General features: G+C 61.9%; 2 protein-coding genes across 13 annotated transcripts in view; one reads left to right on the top strand and one right to left on the bottom strand.

Annotated features, from left to right (window-relative positions):
* MAST3 (microtubule associated serine/threonine kinase 3) overlaps positions 1 to 14938 on the bottom strand; it is a 34099-nt gene extending 19161 nt beyond the window's left edge. For 3 of the 12 annotated variants that reach the window (XM_085562517.1, XM_085562526.1, XM_085562518.1), the window contains exon 1: positions 6031 to 6395. In XM_085562517.1, coding sequence (XP_085418643.1) covers positions 6031 to 6380 — 350 coding nt within the window. In that variant the 5' untranslated portion in view covers positions 6381 to 6395. The other 9 variants (XM_077788789.2, XM_077788790.2, XM_085562524.1 and 6 more) reach the window with 8 other exon arrangements.
* Positions 14909 to 20103, top strand: IL12RB1 (interleukin 12 receptor subunit beta 1). The gene is made up of 15 exons (XM_085562545.1): positions 14909 to 15094; positions 15450 to 15567; positions 16322 to 16491; positions 16574 to 16725; positions 17189 to 17231; positions 17360 to 17470; positions 17554 to 17636; positions 17714 to 17939; positions 18029 to 18199; positions 18277 to 18378; positions 18463 to 18603; positions 18682 to 18825; positions 18938 to 19034; positions 19114 to 19195; positions 19300 to 20103. Exons 1-15 carry the CDS (start codon positions 15049 to 15051, stop codon positions 19777 to 19779), a joined length of 2166 nt encoding a protein of 721 aa, XP_085418671.1. The 5' UTR covers positions 14909 to 15048; the 3' UTR covers positions 19780 to 20103.
* Positions 20104 to 20547: the final 444 nt, after the last annotated feature.

Below are 20547 nucleotides of genomic sequence, written 5' to 3'. Positions count from 1 at the left end.
GCCCCCCAAACCCCTCCTCTGCACCCGCCTGCACCCTGGGTCAGGGGTCTCTGGGTGCCCCCCAGGACACACATCCCGTGACTGCTCTGAGCTCACCTGGAGCTGCAGTGACCCTGGAGGGCTCAGGGGTTCCCTCACAGCACCTGGGCTGAGCTGAGATGTTGGGGGTGACAGAAATCTTCCCCTCCCTATTTGCCCCTTCCTGGAATCACAGAATCCCAGAATGGTTGGGGCTGGGGGGAAACTTTAAAACCATCCCATCCCACCCCTGCCATGGCAGGGACACCTTCCACTGTCCCAGGAGCTCCCAGCCTTGTCCAGCCTGGCCTTGGGCACTGCCAGGGATCCAGGGGCAGCCACAGCTGCTCTGGGCACCCTGTGCCAGGGCCTGCCCACCCTGCCAGGGAACAATCCCACCCCATCTAACCCTCCTCTCTTTCCTGCCTCGGGTGTTTGATTTTCTCACTTACACACAGCCCTGAACCCCAAGCAGAGCTGCAAACCCACAGCCAGAACCCACAGGCTGCCGCCAGCCCTGTGTGCGGATGGGAAACTGAGGCAGCCCGAGCAGCCCTGCCCGGCAGCGCAGTGGCACAAGGAGAGGTTGAGGAACCAGGAGGGCTGCAAAGAGCTGCCAGCTCTGACATGGCCTCACTGCCAGCCCTGCCACAGGGACCGTGTCTGTGTCCTGCAGAGGGGACAGCCCGGAGCTCACCTCTCCTCCCTCGCTTTCATTTTGGAAGTGAAAACAAACCTCTGGTGAAGCAAGTTCCAGTAATGGTGACAGAGCGAGGCTGATGTTTCCTGTTTCCTGCGCTCCACCCTCGGCTCCCACAACCATCTTGCACCACTGTAACCCCCCTCCCCTGACACAGCATCTCCAGCTGCTTCCCATCCTTGCCACGGGGAAAGCTCGGGCTGGAAACCAGCCCCGGCACACAGACGAGCCCCCATGGCAGGCGCCGGGGCTGCTGCCCGCTCTGCCTCCATCACCTAATTGCACGTTTGGTACCAAAAATGGAGTGGAAAATCGCTGTCAGCATCTCCCGCGCCGCCCGGGCTGAGGCTGCCTTCCAGAGCTCGTTTCAAGGGAGATGGAAAAGTGTGTGACAGCCTGTGGGAGCCCAAAACACGGAGCAAAGCCGCGTGTCAGCCGTCGGGAGGCTGCCTGGCAGGAGGAACCGGCACCGCAGCAGCTCCGGCCTCGGCACGGGATGTCCGGGGGCAGGAGATGGAGCCGAACCCGGCAGCTCCACTTGAGACATGGATTCTTAATTTTAATTCTTCATTTTAATTCTTCATTTTAATTCTTAATAATTTTAATTCTTAATAATTTTAATTCTTCATTTTAATTCTTAATTTTAATTATTAATTTTAATTCTTAATTTTAAAGAATTAAGAATTTTGGGAAAGTTAAGATGATAGTTCAATTAGATGTTGCTGAGTTAGCAGAAATAGATAAATAAGATTTGTTCATACTTAACAGTAGCTGGATCTTAGATAAGATATATCCAAGATCTATTAACTCATTGCTTGTCAACTTTATGTTTGGGTAGCTGTGCTGATCATGAAAAACAATGCGATAAACAGATCTCAGAGGCACAAAAACAGCTGCACACTTTCCACACTTAAAGACCCATTAAACACAAGAAACTACAAGTTCTACCAAAGACTCATTTGTCACATATGTTTAGAAAAGGTAGAAAAGTCAAAACAAAGAAGACTTATTTTACTTCTTCATTTTGGAAGACCCCTCCCCAAAATGGACCCTGACTCATTTCAAAGAACAAAACTACGCATGCTCAAAATAATTTTTTTGCCAATTAGCATACAGAGCAGAGGAAGTGACAGAGATATGAATATGCATTCATATTTTGTGTATTCAAGACTTCTGTAAATAAAAAGGCTTTGTAATACCTGTGATTTTTGCAATGTGCATTAGGGAATTATCCCACGTACTGCCCGGCCGTCGCAATAAACACACACTTTCTAACTTTAAACTCTTAGAGAGTTTTTGTCCATCTCAGCTGGATACCAATATTAGATTTCGGTATTTTAGATTTTAGTATTAGATTTTAGTATTGTTTCAGTAAATCACACTGAATCCCAGAATATCCTGGAGTTAGCAGGGATCCACAAGGATCACGGAGTCCCCGCACAGGACACCACGCTGTGCTGAGAGTGTTGTCCAAACACTCCCTGAGCTCGGGCTGGGCACCGTGAGCGGCTCCCTGGGGATGCTGCCGGGATCTGGGCGAGCAGGGACGGGTGGCTCGGGGCCAGGCCTGTGGAACACCGAGGGCCAGGCAGGGAAGTGCACAAAGGGGCTGCAGTTCCTGCTCTTCTCCCGTGGGATCCACCCCTAAAACTTGCCAGGACATCAGAGCATCATGTGTATTTGCCAGCCCAATGCTGGTGCAGGATTTCTCCAAAACTACAGATGCCAGCAACTAGGCACCTGTGTGACCTTAGAGCCCCAGTCCTCACCTCTAAGAAGATACCCAGAGCCTGGGGAAAAGACTTCTTTTTCCTATGGAAAATGGCCTCCAAGTGCAGCCACTCGCCCTGGCCCACAGTGGCGTCCTGACCTCAACATTTCCCATTTTTGCAGGATTTCTCCAAATCTACAGATGCCAGCAACTAGGCACCTGTGTGATTTTAGAGCCCCAGTCCTCATCTATAAGCAGATACCCAGAGCCTGGGGAAATAACTTCTTTTTCCCATGGAAAATGGCCTCAAATTGCCTCAAAAGAGCCAGTTTGGGACAAAGTGGGTGTGGGGTGGAGGGAGCAGGGCGGGCTCGGGAGGTGATAAGGGAACAGGCACAATCTCAAAGGGCAGAGCAGGCGGCTCCGCTCCTGCTGCGTGACTGCGAGCACGTGTCTGTGCTCCCAGCTCCCTTCCTTGCTGGCTTCATATCCCCCAACAGCTCTAACGTGCCTGGAGATTTGGGGAAGTGCCATGGATCACCGAATCCTGGGAAAAAAAATTGCTTTCCAGTGGGATAAATTCATGTTTAACTTTGAAACCCGCTGAACCAAGCAGCTGCATCCCAAGTTTCTTCATGACATTTATCCTCCATGACTTGTGAGAGCGCTGAACTGGGCTGCCTCCAGGGATGGGATGGGATGGGGCTGGGATGGGGCTGGGATGGGGCTGGGATGGGGCTGGGATGGGGCTGGGATGAGGAGCAGGGTCTGGACAGTGAAATGCAACACGCTGCCTGGCACAGACCCCACCACACCCTCACCCCACCCCAACCTAAACCACTGTGGGTGCTCCTATGAACCCACCCTGGAGCACCAAGCAACACATCAGGCACCTCCCAAGAGCAAAATCCTAAATCCTCAAAGGGAATCACAGGGTAACTGTTACAGTGAGCTCATGGGCACTCTATTTCCCCTTCCCCGGGACCCTGTGGCTCTGATCAGATAACCCTGGACCCTCCTTCCTGCCCCAATGGGGCTGGTGGAGAGCCAGGGAAGCCCACCCTGTCCAAAGTCTATACAGACCCCTGACATTTCCTGTTTGTTCTCTTTTTGCCCCGCTCTCCCCTTGGACATCACAGAATAAAGAGAGCTGAACCAATATATATTGGGGTAAGACTCTTTTGGAAATCTTTGCCATCTCCTGATATTCCTCCCCTCACAGCCTAGGACCTCTGAGCTAGCCTGATATTTAGGGGGCTGTGCAAGGGGGGGAACTTCAGGTAACAAGTTGGGTATAGACCTGTTTATTTCTTTGCACTGCAAAAAAAGCCTCGAGGACCTGCCCAGCACCCTGGGGTGCGTCCCTGCACGTCCCTGCTCCGCGGGTTCCCGGTGGTGGGTAGGAAATGGTACCTGTCAGGTTGGCTGGGCTGTGTTCCTGTGCTGCTTGAGGAGTGAACAGCCATCCATGGAGAAGGAGAACCCCGTCAGCATCGAACCACTGCCTCTCCTGCCCTGCACCGGCCATCTCCACATCCCCCACGGGAAATTAGGATCCCTCAAACCTCTTAATCCCACTAAATAACATCATAAGCTCTCTGTTAAATAGGCCAGACCGGTTCTCACCGTGGATTCTAGGAATACCAATGAAAGAAGAGCAAATCCTCTGCCCTTCATGAGAATTACAGCCTCATCATGCTCAGCTGGAGACAGATGACTGCCTAGATCATCTTTCCAATTACACATCTCCCCCAGAGCCCCCCCGGCTTGGCCACCCCAGATTGGAAAACCCCATCCAACATCTTTTCCGAATTATTAAAGGCCCTCTTTGCCCGTCCTGGTGCACTGGCAGCAGGAATTCCCAGAGCCCAGGTGAGGCAGGGATGGGATGGATACCTTTGCTAAGCAACCGTGTTGCCTTGTGCCAGCTCACGCTGACACTGAGCGACAGCAACAATGGGAATCTCTCTGCTCTGCCTCCGCACCCATTAAACACCTCAGCTACACAAAGCCTTGGCAGGGTTTGATGCCTGGGCCAGCTGCAGCACCCCAGATCTGATGGATGGAGGTCTCAGCCTCCACCACCCACACCTGGGGGCTCAGCGGGTGCTCTGCACCTCCTGTCCCCCTCCTTGGGGACGTGTCCCACCAGCCTGGCTGGGTCAGGCCTGGCCTTGCAGCTGAGACCTGGGGCAGCCCCATTGCACCCCATTTATGCACCCCCAGCCCTGCTGCCAAAAGGGGTGGGAGTTCTTTGCACACCCAAGAGCTCTGGCCCCTTCTCACCCCTCCAGGCACCCTGGGGACCCTCACCCTGGCTCAGGCCATGTGCCACATGGGATCCATCCCTCCAGTAGTGTCCACCTTGGCACAGGGGGTCACAGGGGTATGTCCTCCCTCAAACATGTAAGACACCCCCTCCAAACCCACACACACACACACCAAGGATGGGTACAGAGCCCACCAAAACATCCCCCAAAACATCCCCTAAACCCCCTAAGGCACTGGGGTTCCAACAAACCCACCCAACGCTGCACAGCCCACCCCACCCTGGCCCACTCGGGATCTGGAGGGTGTTGTCTCAGTGCTCAGCACCCCCAAAAAGATGCAGCTGTGATGCACAGCTCCCCCAAACCCCCACACCCACATCTGACCCCCCAGTGCTGAGACCCCCCCCCAAAACCACATACCCTGGTGCACAGCCCCCTCGTATCACACAATCTGGTGCTCCCCTCCCCATGCATTGTTGCCCCTCCCAAAGCAAGCACCCTGCTGCACCCCACGATGCACACAGACCCCCCCCAAACCACACATCCCATTGTGCCTCCCAAGTGCTCAGACACCTCCCAAACCACACGCGTACCCCCACCCCGACCATACACTCTGCTCCATCCCCCAAAAACACACAGCCCAGGGAGCCCCCGCGGTGTAAGGACCCCCGAACCCACACACCACGTGTGCCCCCGCTGCAAAGACACATCCCCCCGCCCAGTCACGCACACCGGTGCCCCCACCCATGCACCGTGGCGTGTCCTGTCCCCCCAAACCACGCACCCTGATCATCTGAACCTCCCAAACCACGCACCCCGATCACCCTGAACCCCCCAAACCACGCACCCCAATCACCCTGAATCCCCACAAACCAGGCACCCCGATCACCCTGAACCCCCCAAACCACGCACCCCAATCACCCTGAATCCCCCAAACCAGGCACCCCGATCACCCTGAACCCCCCAAACCACGCACCCCAATCACCCTGAATCCCCCAAACCATGCACCCCGATCATCTGAACCCCCCAAACCACGCACCCCGATCACCCTGAACCCCCCAAACCACGCACCCCGATCACCCTGAACCCCCCCAAACCAGGCACCCCGATCACCCTGAACCCCCCCAAACCAGGCACCCCAATCACCCTGAATCCCCCAAACCATGCACCCCGATCATCTGAACCTCCCGAAACCACGCACCCCGATCACCCTGAACCCCCCAAACCACGCACCCCAATCACCCTGAACCCCCCCAAACCACGCACCCTGATCACCCTGAATTCCCCCAAACCATGCACCCCGACCACCCCGAACCCCCCAAACCAGGCACCCGCTGCCGCTCCCGCCCGGAGCCCGTCCCGCCGGTGCCCCCGGTGCCGGTGCCCCCCCGGTACCTCTTGGAGCGCTGGAGGAGGGCGCCGGCCGCCCGCTGGCCCCGGTAACCGGGCGGGGCGGCTCCCCAGCAGCTCGGGTCCGACATCGCGGCCCCGCCGGGGCACGGCCGCGTCCTCCGGCACCGAGCGGCGCCCCCGGCACCGAGCGGGACGGGAGCGGGCCCGGAGCGGGACGGGAGCGGGACGGGAGCGGGACGGGAGCGGGGCCGCGCTCCCGCCGCCTCCCGCCGCCGCCGCCTCCCGCTGCCGCCCGCCCCTTCCCGCCCGGCGGCGCCGGGGTTACCATGGAAACGGGCAGCGCCCCGAAACGGGGTCGGGGTTGCCATGGAGATGGGGGGGATCACCCCCAAAAGGAGAGGAAGTGCGGGTTGGTGGGGGGGTACCACGGAAAGGCGACAAAATTGGGTCGGGGTTACGGTAGGGATGGGGCATCACCCCAAAACAAGGTCGGGGGTGGCCTGGAGGTGAGGCAGCACCCCAGGGGGAGATCGAGGTTGACGCAGAGGCAGGGCAGCACCCCAAAATGGGGTCAGGGTTGGCCTAGAGATGGGGCAGCACCCCAAAATGGGCTTTGGGTTACCATAGAGACAGGGCAGCACCCCAAAATGGGGTCAGGATTACCATGGAGATTCAACATCTGCTGCTGATGCCTTCGAGGGGCACAAACATCATCCCTCGAGCCAGCGGGGGCGGCCCCAAAGCCTGGGAGCCCCCTGCCAGCCATGGGATGTGTCCTCTGGGGGCACCCACAGAGTCCTGGCAGCGCCCTGCACCCTCCCACCCACAGCGGCTTTCCCGTTCAGCCGGGGAGATCCCAGCACAGAGCCGGTGACACCCACCCTCCTGCATGGTGGCACACCAGGGCCACCAGAACCTCCTGAGCTGCGTGGGATGGCACTGCCACACTCACCGGGCCAGTGCCAGAGCCCGAAATCCTGCTGGGCTGGGCAGGGGCTCAGCACCTTTCCCCTTAGCTCCTGCCCAGCAGCCATGAGACACCAGCACAGAGCGCCTGTCCTTGTCCCCATCCTCGTCACCCTCCTTGTCACCACCAGCATCCCAAAAACTCCTCAAGGCCTCAGCCGAGCGCTCTCAAGGCCACGCTGCTTTTCCCACACGCTGCAGGCGCTACGGGGCAAGCGGTGGCCAGGCAGGGCTAGCAGAGGGTGCCAGCAGGCAGGGCACGGGCAGGGCACGGGCAGGGCACGGGCAGGGCACGGGCAGGGCACGGACAGGGCACGGGCAGGGCACGGGCAGGGCACGGACAGGGCACGGGCTCTGCCCTCCTGGCCACAAGTGGCTCTGCCTGTTGCTGAGCAGCAGCAGAGCTGTCCCGGATCCCGCTCTGCCGCCGCCAGCTGCTCTCCCTGGCACACGGAGCAACCGGAGCAACCGAGGCAGCGGCGTCACCGCGGGCGCCGGGCAGGTGCAGCTCTGTGCCGTGGGTGCCACGGGGCACAGGGCGGGGTGTGAGCACCGGTGCCAGCACAGCTGGTGCACCTTGTCCCCGGGGCAGAGCGCAGCTGGCACAGGGCGCAGGGCCCGGCCACCACCTCCAGCACCTGGGCACTGCAACGGGCTTGGGGCATTTTGGGGGAGAGTAAAGGGGGGAGTAGAGGGGTGAACCCACCCCCCCCCGGAGCAGCCCCTCCTCACCTTCAATCTGCATCAGAGCAGAAAAGGTGACAAAGGAGGCACCAGCCTGCTCCCATCACAGTGCTCTGCCCTGCTCCGTTCTCAAAGTCCCCCTTCACTACAGGGGTGCTCTGAGCCTGAGCTGCTGTCACAACATCCCCGCTGGGGCTCCCCAAAATGGACCAGTCAGTAGCAGAACACAGCCAGCAGAACAGCCAAGCTGGTTTTGGGGTGTGCAGGGGTTGGCACAGACCCCAGGCACATCACTCCGTGTGTCCCATCAAAGACAGTCGCACCCTTTTGGGGTGCCCCAGGACATCCTTGGTGGAGGGGACCCACCTTTCTGTCCCCATCTCCACCTCTCCGCTCTCATTCCCGGAACAGATGGCCATGGTTCCCAGGGAAGATTTAGGGGGTCTTACCTCCACGGGTGCAGGGTTAGTAAGGGGCTGCAGGGGCTGCAGGGGCTGCAGGGGCTCAGCAGCGTCGGGCTCTGGCTGCTCGGAGACAAGCTGCAAGGCAAGACGAGCCGGCGCGGCGTCAGCGGCTGATGGATGGCGCTGCTGGCCCCGCGGGGGCTGGAGGGGGCCGGGGCCGGAGGGGACAGGGGCTGGGGGCGGGGGTCAGGCAAGGCAAGTGGGGCAGAGCTGGAGGGGGAACGCAGAGGACAGCAGGGACACTGCAGGGTCGGAGGCTGTGGCTGGGAAAGACCAGCGGGAGGTCTGGCGCTGCCGCGGGGGCAGGCTCCGGGGCTGGGACTGCGGGAGAAAGGAGCGGGACCTGCGGCCTGGGGGTGGCGATGCAGCGGGACCGGAGCGGACCGGGATGGGGCACGCGTCGGGACAGGGAAGCAGCGGGACGGGGATGGCCCAGGGTCCTGCCGCCCTCCCCCGGTACCGGTGCCGGTACCGGCGCGCCCTGCCCCGGCTCCGACTCACTCCAAGGTCAGCGAGGGGATCTTCAGCCTGTCCCGACGCGACTTCATGCCGCCGCCGCCGCCGCCCCGCTCCGCTCCCGCCGCACCGGCGGCCCCCGCGCTGGGCGGCTCCCGCGGGCGGGCGGCACCGGCGGCCCCGACGGGCTCCCAGCTCGGCCCGCCGGGCCCAGGCCCGCCCCCGCGACACGGACCGGCTCGGCCCGGCGCGGCACGGCACGGCACGGCACGGCACGGCACGGCGCGGCGCGGCGCGGCACGGCACGGCACGGCACGGCACGGCACGGCACGGCACGGCACGGCACGGCCGGCACGGCTCGGCCCGGCACAGCACGGCACGGCACGGCACGGCACGGCACGGCACGGCACGGCACGGCACGGCGCGGCACGGCACGGCACGGCACGGCACGGCACGGCGGCCCCCGGACCCCCGCGCACCCGACTCGGGCCGCCCGGTCCAGCGGCGGCCCCGGTCCGGATCGCTCCCGGGATGTGCCGGGGCGCTGCCGCTGCTGAGGCACCACAATGCCCGCACAGCCCCGGTACAGCTCCAGTACAGCCCCGGTACAGCCCCGGCACAGCCCCGGTACAGCCCCGGTACAGCCCCGGTACAGCCCCGGTACAGCTCCAGTACAGCCCCGGTACAGCCCCGGCACAGCCCCGGTACAGCCCCGGTACAGCCCCGGCACAGCCCCGGTGATCCCTAACCGTGCCGGTATGGCTGCAGTGCATCCCCAACACCGTCCCAGTGCTCCTGCCGTGCATCCTCAGCACAGCCCTGGCACAAACAGCCGGGGCAGCTCTGCAGCAGCTCCCCAGGGTACCCCAGTACACCCCAGTACTGCTTAGAACACCCCAACACACCCTAGCACTGCTTAGAACACCCCAACACATCCCAGTACACCCCAGTACTGCTTAGAACACCCCAAGTACACGCCAATAATGCTTAGAACCCCAACACACCTACAGCAGAGCACAAACACCCCAGTACACACCACTTAACCCCAGCATACCCCAGTACACCCCAGATGAGCCATCAGGTCCCTCCAGTGCAGAGAACATGATGATGCCAGCCCAGATTTGGGGACAAGAAGCGCTGGTGCCATTCAAGAGCCATCCCTGCTGCCACCCACGGTGGCAGTGCTGTGTCCCCAGGTGTGACCCTCCCGGTGACACCCCACCCACGCCCAGGGTGGCCCAGCTCGGGGACTTACGCTCTTCCTCGGCGCGGCAGGCTCAGCTCCTTCTGCAACAAGACAAGCACGAGGTGGGGTCAGAGTGTGGCCCTGGGACTCAGGGGTGCCACTGCCCCTCCTGCCAGCCACCCCACACACCCGGCAGCACCCCCACGGCCACACCCGGCTGGCACACCCGAATGTCCACCCACTCACAGTGCCCAGGGTGAGGGTGACAAATCACCCACCCCAAGAGGACATCTTCCAGTGTCCCCAGGGCTGCTGGTCCCATGGCCAGGCCCGGGAGCGATGGCACCCGTGTGCCCAGCTGGGCCATGGCCCCCAGGATGGTGGCTTCACCTTGTCCCCAACCTCGTCCCCCCCGTCTCAGGAGTGGGAAGCAGCCAGCAGCCCCTAGGTTATTTATTTTTCCAGCCTCTGGGAATATTTCTTGTGAGAACTGTTTGCTCACAGGTGGTGCAACGGGCCAAAGGGCAGCTGGGACAGGAGCCCACACCAGTGCCATCCTCCTGGTGTGCTGGGCACCATCCGGCTCCAGCACTGCTCTGGTCCCCACCCGTGTACCACCTGTCACCCCACAGAGTGTCACAGATTCTGCCAGCACGCCGTGAGTGGCACAACGTGGACAGGCTGATGGGTGCCCTGGCACACCGTGGGACGCAGGGACATGTGGCAGCTGCAGGTGCTGGTTAATGCCCCATCATTGCCCTGATCCTGTGCCCACTGGTCCCATACCCCGGGGCAGCCTGAACCCATTTTTGGCACAGACACGGAGCTCCCCTTGGGCCGGAGCTGCTGCCACCCACCTGGGTGCCCCCAGCAGCACCCATACACCCCCCAAAGCCCGGGGTACCCGTGCTCCATCCCTCTGCCCACGCCACGCAGCCCCGGTGGAAATCCCGGGATTGGGGCGCGCTGCAACGCAGTGATGCAGCAGCATTGCCATGGCAACGGGTGACATCATGCCTGGGTGCACAGGAACCGGCAGCCCCGGGGCCCACGGGTGCATGTGTGCCCCGGGGTGGCATGAGACGTGTCTGTGGGTGCACGGCGTGGGTGTGGGTGTCCCTGTGCACCCAGCAGGGGCTGACCCCAGGCCCGGGCTGGGCAAGGGGATGCGGGGTCCTTACATGGAGCGGGAGCCCCCAGCACCCTCAGCCAGCCCTGCTGTCACCCAGCCCGGATCCCCAGCCACACCCGGAGCTGTGCCACTGCCACCAGCCCCTGCACAGGGCAGGAGGCAGAGGAGGGTCACGCTGGGGTTTTACTGCTCAGGTGTGTGCAGATGGAACAGCGGGACGAAGGACTGTCCCCATGCTCACCCACACCCATCTATGGGTGCCAGTGCTCAGAGAGCCCAATACCCTTCACTGCCAGGGGCTCTCCGGCCACTCTGTGTCCCCAGGGACACCCAGAGCCCTGAGGACCTCTGTGGGGTAATGTCACAGAGCCAGCACTCACAGGGTGCCTGTCACACCTGTCCAGCACTGCATGTCCCTTCAGCAATGCCAGTGGGAGCCAGGATTAGCCATCAGCCATCCCTGTGAGGACAGCCTTAGGGACCGCACCGGGACAGCACCGAGGGTGGCATCAGTGATGGCAGCAGGGACACAATCAGGGATGGGGGAATCTGGGAATCCCAGAATCACTGGGACAGCATGGGGGATGGCATTGGGACAGCATCAGGGATTGCTGCTGAGCCCTGTGGGATTAAGTCCCTGGTGGGAGCCCCTTCCCACCCCTCCTGCCACGGGCATGTGGGCACTCAGCCGGGTCCCACGGCTCTGCCCTTCCCGGGACTGCCAGGAACGACACGCACAGCCACGAGCCCCGAAGCCCACGGCCGTGGCTCTGTCCATCCGCATCCGCGGGGAGGCAGCTCCCGCACGGGGCTCTCTCTCCCGGGCTGAGCGTGCAGCGGAGCGCAGCTGCCCGCGGAGCTGCCAGCTCGGATGAAGGCAGCGCCGTGCCATCCTCCAACCGCGCCGACAGCTCCGCCCGGGCCCCCCGGATACTGCAGATGGGGATGGAGGCGTCAGGTCACCCGGAAAATCCGGCTCAGCGCTCAGCTCTGCCAGCCGGGGGGTCCCCGGTCATCGCCCCTCCGAGCGTGGCAGTGAGCGCCGGGGTTCCTGGGCAGGAGGATGGGTGTCCCTCTGCCTAAGGGAGCAGGAATGCCAGGCAAGAGAGGGGCTCGGAGAGGGGCTGGCACAGCGGTTCGGCACGAACCGGCATCGGGAGCTGGGCTGGAGGGACCCTTGGGAGCCCCCACACAGCTGGGCACCCCACGCCAACATCCCGTGGCATAGCTGGGGCTCAGAGCCTGCCCGGCTCCTGTCCCAGCTGTCCCACGCTGCTCGCACACAGCACCCACCCCTGGCCCACGCAGCACCCACCTCTCACCCACAGCCCCCACCTCTCGCACAGCCCCACGCAGAGCCCCCCACTCCCACACGCAGTGCCCACTCCTCTCGCACTCCCTCAGAGCACCCAGCTCCCACCCGCAGCACCCACCTCTTGCACACGCAGAGCACCCCCCTCTCACCCGCAGCACCCACCTCTTGCACACGCAGCACCCGCTCCACACGCACCCAGAGCACCCACTGCTCACCTCCAGCACCCACCCTTTGCGCACCCACCCCCGGAGCACCCACCTCTCAACTTCCAGCACCCACCCCTCGCAGAGCCGCATCCGGAACACCCACCCGCACCCCCAGCACCCACCTCCCACCCGGAGCACCCACCTCTCACCCGCAGCGCCCGCCCCCCGCGTCCCCCAGCGCCCACCCCCCGCGCCCCCAGCCCGGGCTCACCGGAACGGGCTCCCCGCGCTCGCTCCCGCCCCCGCCCCGCCGCCTGCGCTGCCGGTGCCGGTGCCGGTGCTCACCTGGAGGCCCCGGCGCCGCAGGATGCTGGGCTCGTCCATCCCGCCGCGCCGCCGCCGCCGCCTCCCGCTGCGCCCGCTCCGCCCGGTGCGCCCGGTCCGCCCCGCCGGTGCGCCCGGGGCGCCGCCCAGCGGCCCCGCCGCGTCACCGGACGCGCATCAGCACCGAGCCCCGGGCTGGCACGGCACGGCACGGCACGGCACGGCTCGGGGCTGGCACGGCTCGGGGCTGGCACGGCACGGGGCTGGCACGGCACGGGGCTGGCACGGCATAACTCGGGGCTGGCACAGTACGGGGCTGGCACGGCACGGCTTGGGGCTGGCACAGCACAGTACAGGGCTGGCACGGCACGGCTTGGGACTGGCACAGCACAGCACGAGGCTGGCACGGCACAGCTCGGGGCTGGAACAGCATGGCATGGGGCTGGCACAGCACAGCACTGGCATGGCATGGCATGGCATGGCATGGCATGGCATGGCATGGCATGGCACTGGCACAATATGGAGTTTGCACAGCACAGCATGGGACTAGCATAGCATGGGGCTGGCACGGCATGGGGCTGGCATGGTACAGCGTGGGGCTGGCACAGCATTGGGCTGGCACAGCATGGGGCTGGCACGGTACAGTGTGGGGCTGGCACGGCATGGGGCTGGAATGGTGTGGGGACAATGCAACACAGCATGAATTGGCACAGCACAGCAGGGGGCTGGCATGGCCTGGGGATGGCACAGCATGACATGAGACCCACATGGCCCAGGGCTGGAATGGCACAGCACAACAGCAGACAGGAAGGCATGAGGCTGACATGGCATGGGGCTGAAATGGTATGGGGCTGGCACAACATAAGGCTGGCACGGCATATAGCACGGAGCTGGCATGGCAGGGCAGGGTGTGGGGCTGACAGGGCATGGTACATTCTGGGTTTGGCACAGCCTGCCTGGCTCAGTACAGCCCAGTGTGGCACAGTCTGGCATGGCATGGCACAGTATAGCACATGATGTGGTTGGCAAAGGCTGGCACAGTCTGCCTGGCTCAGCACATGCTGGCACTGCAGAGTCTGCCACATCATGGCACAGCATGGCATAGCACACAACACAGCATGGGATAGCCTGGGCCTGGCACAGCCCAGCACACAGAGCCCAGCTCTGGCACACAGATGATGGCTTGGGGCTGGCACAGTCTGCCTGGCATGGTACAGCCCAGCATGGCACGGCCTGGGGCTGGCACAGAAGGGATGGGGTTGGGATCTTGGTGTGGTTCAGCCCAGGTCTGTCCTGGTGGCCACAGAGCAGCACAGAATGTGTGGCCTGGGCAGCACTGCCCAGCTCAGTCCAGCATGGCATGGCACAACCAATCTGGCACAGCATGGCATAGCTTGGCATGACAAGCCCTGGGCTGGTTCAGCATGGCATAGCCCAGTCCAGCCCAGTCCAGCCCAGTGCAGCTGTCTGTCGTGGCACAGCAAAGCCCAGCACAGTCCAGTTTGGCACGGCACAGCTTGGCATGTACCCCCACCCCGGGCAGGACAGGGCGACACGCAGGGAGGGCACACGGAGGGTCAGGAGGTGCCAGGGGACCCTCTGTGCCCCCAGCCCGGCCGTGCCCACGCTGTCCCAGCACGGGGACACTCCTGCCACCGCCGCCCTCCGGCCCCGAGGGGGGCGGCCACACAAGGGGCCGCTTTCTGCGGGAACAAGGGCACTCTGTGCCCGGCCCTCGGTGCCACCCGGCTCCACCGTCCCGGGTCACACGGCTCCGGTGCCCCGGTGCCACCCCTGCCTCACTGGGGCTTTGTTCTCGCGGCTCACGGAACGAGAGCCGCTGGGGACGAGCACAACAGCCTCCCCCCAAAAAAACCCAGACAACTCCAACCTGGAGATTCGGCCCGTTAAGGGCAGAGCACCAGAAACACGCCGTGAGCAAGGAAAAAAAAAAAGAATTAAAAACCCAACCAAAACCCCCCACGACTCTTCTTTCGCTTACCTTGCGCTTCTGGCCGTGCCGGGGCACGTGGCGCGGCCGGGACATGCGGGGCAGGGGAGCCTCATCCCGGCAGAAAAAGGGGGATATTTTGGTTGCTTTCTCTTTTGTTTTTGGTAAAAGTGGGGCATGCACTCACATCTAGGGCTCTGCCCCTCCTGGGAACCGCACGCTCGCAGCAGAAGAGGAAACCCCAAGCGCGGGAAGCTGCGCTGAGCACCGGGGCTGCCGCCGCGCCCGAGCGGGGCACCGGGGGGTGCGGGGGGCTCGGGCAGCCGGGAAGGGCGGCGGAGCCCCGGACCCGCCGGGCCGGCCCGCTGGGCGATGCTGCGGTGGCTGCTGGCGGCGCTGGCGGCGCTGGCGCAGGGCGGTAAGTGCTCCTGCGGTGCTGGGAGATGAGAGATAACTTGAGAAGACTTTCAATGAACGATTCGGGGGCGATAAGAGCTGGGGAGCTCCCGGAGAGAGATGGAGATATTCACCCAAAATCACAGGGACGGAGTAAAGATGGTGAATCTCCGCTGGCAGCGGGCAGGAGCCGGGGCGAGTGGCACCGGCCAGCGCCGCATCCCTGGGGTGGGGGAACGCGGGGGGTTTAGGGTGAGAATCGCTGGTGCCGCCGCTCTGATTCCCCATTTGAGCGACGTGGCAGCCACACCATTGCTCCCCCGTGCACGGGATGGAGTTGGGATGCAGGAGGCTGCAGCCACTGCCCCGTCCCGCAGGCACCCTGGCGACCCACGACGTCTCCTGCTGGAAGAAATGCAGCACCCACAAACCCTTCCAGTGCTCCTGGCCGCCCCTCGGCCCCGCCGGCAGCACCTCCTACACCCTGAACCTCTGGTGAGCTGGGCAGCGCGGCGGGGAGGGGAAGCCCATGGGATGTCTCCCGGATGCCAGCCTGATGATTTATTGGATATTGATCTAGTACCGATATCCAACTGTGACCGACAAAAACTCTCTAACAGTTTAAAGTTAGAAAGTGTGTGTTTATTGCGTGTGGGATCACTCCTAAATACACACCGTGGCTTCCAGGTGATTACAGAGTCTTTTTACCCATACAAGTATTGAATACCCAAAATACAAATACATATTCATCATTTTGGTACATCCCATTCCCTGCTTCGCATGCTAATCACTCCAAAAGCCATTCAGCATGCGTGGTTTGTTCCTTGAAATGGGTCAGTGTCCCTTTCATGGGGAGGGGTCCTAAAATGAGGAAGTCAATGAAGTCTTCCTCGTTCTGACCCTTCTACATTTTCAATGCAGATATGACAAATGAACTCTTGGTAGAACTCTCCCATTTCCTTGTCTTCAATTGGTTTCAGAACAGAGGAGGCCCACAATTGTCTTATGTTCCTAAAAGCAATTTGTCAGTTTGTATTCCTCATTATAAACCCAGCTAACTCAACATTGTGCTGACAAGCAATCAGTTATTAGTTAACTACTAACTCCTAACTTCATCAAGGCCTACTCATTAATTATTATTATTATTTTAATTAACTCTAGTAAGGCTTATTTCTAACTAAAATCTTAGCTCCTCTAAAATCTCTAACTTCCTTAAAGTTTACGTTTCACTGCGCCCGCTCTCTCCCAGCTTTGAGAAGCGCAGGCTGTGCCGCTGGTTTGAGGCGGGCACAGCGACCAGCTACAGCCCCTCGCATCGCCAGGTGTACATCTTTGATAACACCACGGCCTGGGTGGAGGCACGCTGGGGGGACCAGGTCCGCAGGACCCCCAACCTCACCCTTCACCTCAACGAGGCTGGTGAGTGCCCCGGGGACCAGGCTGGCAGCCAGCTCCGGCACCAAGAACTGCCAGACCACCTAAAAACACCTCATCTTTCCAGTCAAACTGGACCCACCTCCTGCTGGGATGCCCTTCTCCAAGACCAGTGGGCAGCTGAGGCTGCGGGTGCCACGGCCACGGTGCCACGGCCTGGAGCAGCCACCACAGCACGAGGCTCGCTTCTGGAGGGTGGGGGACAGCAGCTGGACACAGGTAAAAATGCTGTTTGCTGGAGCTGCCAGTGACTGACAGGACAGTCAGGAGCACCACGGCAGCCCAGGGAGTGTGGGGGCTCAGTGATGTCACTGTCCCCCCCAAACCCAGCGGTGTCCCATCTGCTTCCCTGGGTTATCAGCTCTGCCTTGTCCTTTGGCCATGGGATCCTGCTGCTGCCCATAACAAGATTCTCAGGGATTACACAGACAAAACCCCGGATTATAGTAATGACGACAATGGATCAAATCCAGATGCTTGTCCCTGGTGAAGCTGTCACAGCTGGGGATCCCACATCCCCCTCAGCTGCTGCCAGGAGGGTCCTGGGATTGAGGGAGGTCCTGGCCACCATGTCCCCTGCACTGTTTGGCTGGGGTGTTTGGGGATCACTGGGCAGCACTGATATCTCAGTAAAATACTGGTTTTACTGGGTGGCTGTCTCCATGCCCGGTTCTCTCTGCAGGTGACATGTGAGACAGTGATGGTGACAGCTGAAGAAGACTCAGGTTGGTTTATCCTGTGGGGTTGTTGGGGACAAGCATCTCCTGGGATGCTCCCAAGCCAGCAACCTGTGATGGCCAAAAATTGGGGAAAGGAGAGGTCACCGCCAGCTGACCCTGGCACCCCTCCCTAGTGACCTGTGCCCTGGGGGTCAACGGCACCTTCGTGGTCCAGCTCCGGCACAAGCCTCCCCACTGGAGCAGCTACTGGAGTGACTGGAGCAGCAACATCTCTGTTCCTGAGGGTGAGGAAGAGGAGAGGAGCCTGGTGAGATCCCAACAGCTCCCAAAACTGTTGGTGGCTCAGTCAGGCCTGTTCCTCCTGCAGAAATCCTGAGGAAGCCGGTGCTGAGCCATCAACTGGGCAAACTGGGGAGAGACGGGCAGCGGGTACTGAGGTTGAGCTGGCAGGTACAGCAGCATCTCTGGGACCTTCCTGGGTGTTCCCTGCCATTTCACCCCCCGAGTCACCCCCTTTTCCTCCCCAGCCTGTCCTCGAGGAGCAAAGGGATGTCACCTACCATCTGGACATCAACATGTTGGCGTGTGGCTGTGCGGAGTCAGACGAGGAGGACACGGTGGTGCTGGGCGGGGAGGTGACAGAGCACAACCTCACCCTGTCCGGGGCCGAATACGAAATCCTGCTGACCGCCGTGAACGCCGCGGGGCCGGGGCCGGCCCGGCAGCTCCGTGTGCCGGCGGAGCAGCACGCAGGTACCGCCCCTCTAGAACCGCTGAGCTCCGTGGCAGCCCTCAGGGCGTTATTGTTTGCAGCTACCCCGAACATCCCCGTTTCATCCCAGATCTCAGCTTCAAGGAGATCCGCGTGGCCGGCAGCGCCGTGACCGCGCAGTGGGAAGCGCCGGTGCCCGGCGATGCCTTCTGCTTCGAGCAGCAGACCCTGCCAGCGCCTCCGGAGCAGGGAGTCTGCATCCTGCAGGGATTCCCTGCCAACAGCACCCACGTGCAGACAGGCGAGGGAGCACCCCAAAACCCCGCTGTGCCCCACATCAGGGTCAGGGGGTCTAACCAGCACCCCTTTCCTCCCCAGGAGAGCTGGGAGCGCCGGGCTGTCACCGCCTGGCCGTGCACGGCTGGGACGCGGAGCGGGGCTGGGCCACCTTCGCCCTGTGGCAGCGCTACGCCAGCAACGGTGCGTGTGCGGGCACGGAGCCTCCGCGCCTGCCTTGGCTCCAGGGGCCTCTCCCGAAATGTTCCCCCGCTTTGCTGCCCGCAGATTCGCTGGACGTGCCCTTCACCGTCAGCGCCGGCGAGGCCGCGGCTGTTCTCCGGTGGGAGCCGTCCCCACGCGCCGCCTGCCCCGCGGCGCTGGCCGGGTACCTCGTCTGCCACGCGGCCGAGGGGGACACCGTGACCTGTGAGTGGCACCCCGTGGGACGGGAGGAGGGTGATGCCAGCAGGCCAGACTGCCCCACATTCGGTTTTCTTTGCCCAGACAGTGAAGTGGATGCCACGGCAACAAATTACACCCTCCAAAACCTCCAGCCTGGCACAGGCTACAGGGTGGGTGTTTGGGAGGTGACAGAGGACAGCGAGAGGACCTGCAGTGCTTGGTGGCCCTTCCAGACCAAGGCACTGGGTAATGGCTGAGACCCCGTGCCCTCCCCACTCCCCGTGTGCTCACCCTCACCTCAAAACCTGCGTCCCTGTTGGGGGCAGGAATGCCACCACCCAGCCATGCCTACCCTCAGGTGCCCAGGGAGCACCGTGGAGAGGCAACCTGAAGTACCTGGGCATCTCTCTTGGTGTCCCCGCTGCAGCCGCCATCTACCACCTGAGCAAAAGGAGGTGACAGAGCGCCCATGTCCCCAGAGCCGCTCAGGCCACCCCCACCCTTACTCACCCCCTCACCCCGCTCCCTCCCCAGGGCTCGCCGCCTCCTCTTCCCACCCCTTCCCAAGCCCGTGGGCACCAAAGCCATCCAGTTCTCGGCCGGCCAGATGAGCCAGGTGAGGTGTAAGGTGCAGGAGGGGGCAGAACCCACAGCTCCCACAGCCCCAAACGCCCCTACACGAGATGTTCCACCCCAAACCCACTCAACCCTTATGGCCAGCCCCGGACAGGCCTCCTGGAGCCCTCGGAGAGGTTCAGCCCAGCCGAGCTGCTGCTGATGGAGCCGAATCCCAGCGAGGAGACGACTGACACGGGCACCCAGCCGGCGGGGCCGCTCCCCGAGGTGCCGCAGCCCGGCCCCGCGCTGGAGCAGCCGGCGGCAGCGGCGACGGGCCCGGCGGGCTGTGGGGAGGAGCTGCCCTTCGCCTACCGCAGGCAGGAGATGCTGAGCCCGGTGCGATCTTCACCCTCTGGCAGCACCAGCTGCACCGGGCACCCACCCCGAGAGGAGGAGGAGGAGGAGGAGGAAGAGGAGGGAAGGCAGGGGCTGCACCAGCCGCTGGTCCCCATTGCCCTGCTCATCTCCGACAAGCCCATCATCATCAGGGGTGAGGAAGGATGGGATCTCTCGCCGGAGAAGTCGGTGCCGCAGCCATCAGCCGGCTGCAGCGGCGGGGATGGACACGGGGGTGTCCCCTGAGTGCCCAGGCCACTTTCAGGGCGGTTTCTGCTTTCCTGGGCACGGAAGGCAATGCCTCTGGGTGCAGCATTGCACCGGGACAGGTTTTGATAATTTCCAGCCTCAACATTTCACCGGTGCTAAAACCCGAGAGAAGGCGGCTGCAGAGTCTGGCCAGGAGCGAGGGTATTTCTATGCCTGGACTGGGAGGAGAGGCAGAACTTCATCCCAGCCAGCTGCTACCTCTGGAACCAGGAGGGGAAAAAAGCCCCAGCACTAAACACCAGCTACCTGCAAAAAAAAATCAAAAACCAAAACCAAAAAAAAAAAAAAAAAAAAACCAACCTCCCCCCCCCCAAAAAAAGGGGGAAAAAAAAGCCAGAAAAAAAATTAAAATTAAACACAAACATTTAAAACCTAAAATAACTGCACAAAGCAGCAAGGCTGAGATGGTTTTTCTGGTTTTTCCTCTCCTGAGCCGAGCAGATTACAGCAAGGATTTAGAGCCGAGGTTCAATCCGCGGGGCTGGGGAGGACACAGCCAAGCAGCCGGGATGGGGGTGATCCATGGGGGGCCCCCCCATCCCCTTCCCGTGGGGCCACGCCGCCTCCTCCGTCCTTATCTGGGACAGAACTGGAGCTGAAAAGCGATTTGTGGTTTTCTATGCCTAGCGCGGCGGTGTTTACTTGCTGAGAGGACAAAAAAAACGAAAAAAAAAATTAAAAAAAAAAAATTAAAAGCGACGTGGGTTTAGGTTTAGTAACACGGGGAAATCCAAGTGCGCTGCC

This window comes from Lonchura striata, chromosome 28 (assembly GCF_050655825.1).
Source record: "Lonchura striata isolate lonStrDom1 chromosome 28, ASM5065582v1, whole genome shotgun sequence".
Lineage (NCBI taxonomy): Eukaryota > Metazoa > Chordata > Aves > Passeriformes > Estrildidae > Lonchura > Lonchura striata.
The sequence above is the reverse complement of the archived record's forward strand: the minus strand, read 5'-3'. Positions and strand labels throughout refer to the sequence as shown.

Excerpts from the sequence above, each read along its gene's own strand:
- IL12RB1 (XM_085562545.1), top strand. The coding sequence starts at position 15,049 with ATGCTGCGGTGGCTGCTGGCGGCGCTGGCGGCGCTGGCGCAGGGCG. Across the intron at positions 15,568-16,321 it reads TCCTACACCCTGAACCTCTG|CTTTGAGAAGCGCAGGCTGT; the intron begins GTGAGCTGGGCA and ends GCTCTCTCCCAG. Across the intron at positions 19,035-19,113 it reads TACCACCTGAGCAAAAGGAG|GGCTCGCCGCCTCCTCTTCC; the intron begins GTGACAGAGCGC and ends CTCCCTCCCCAG.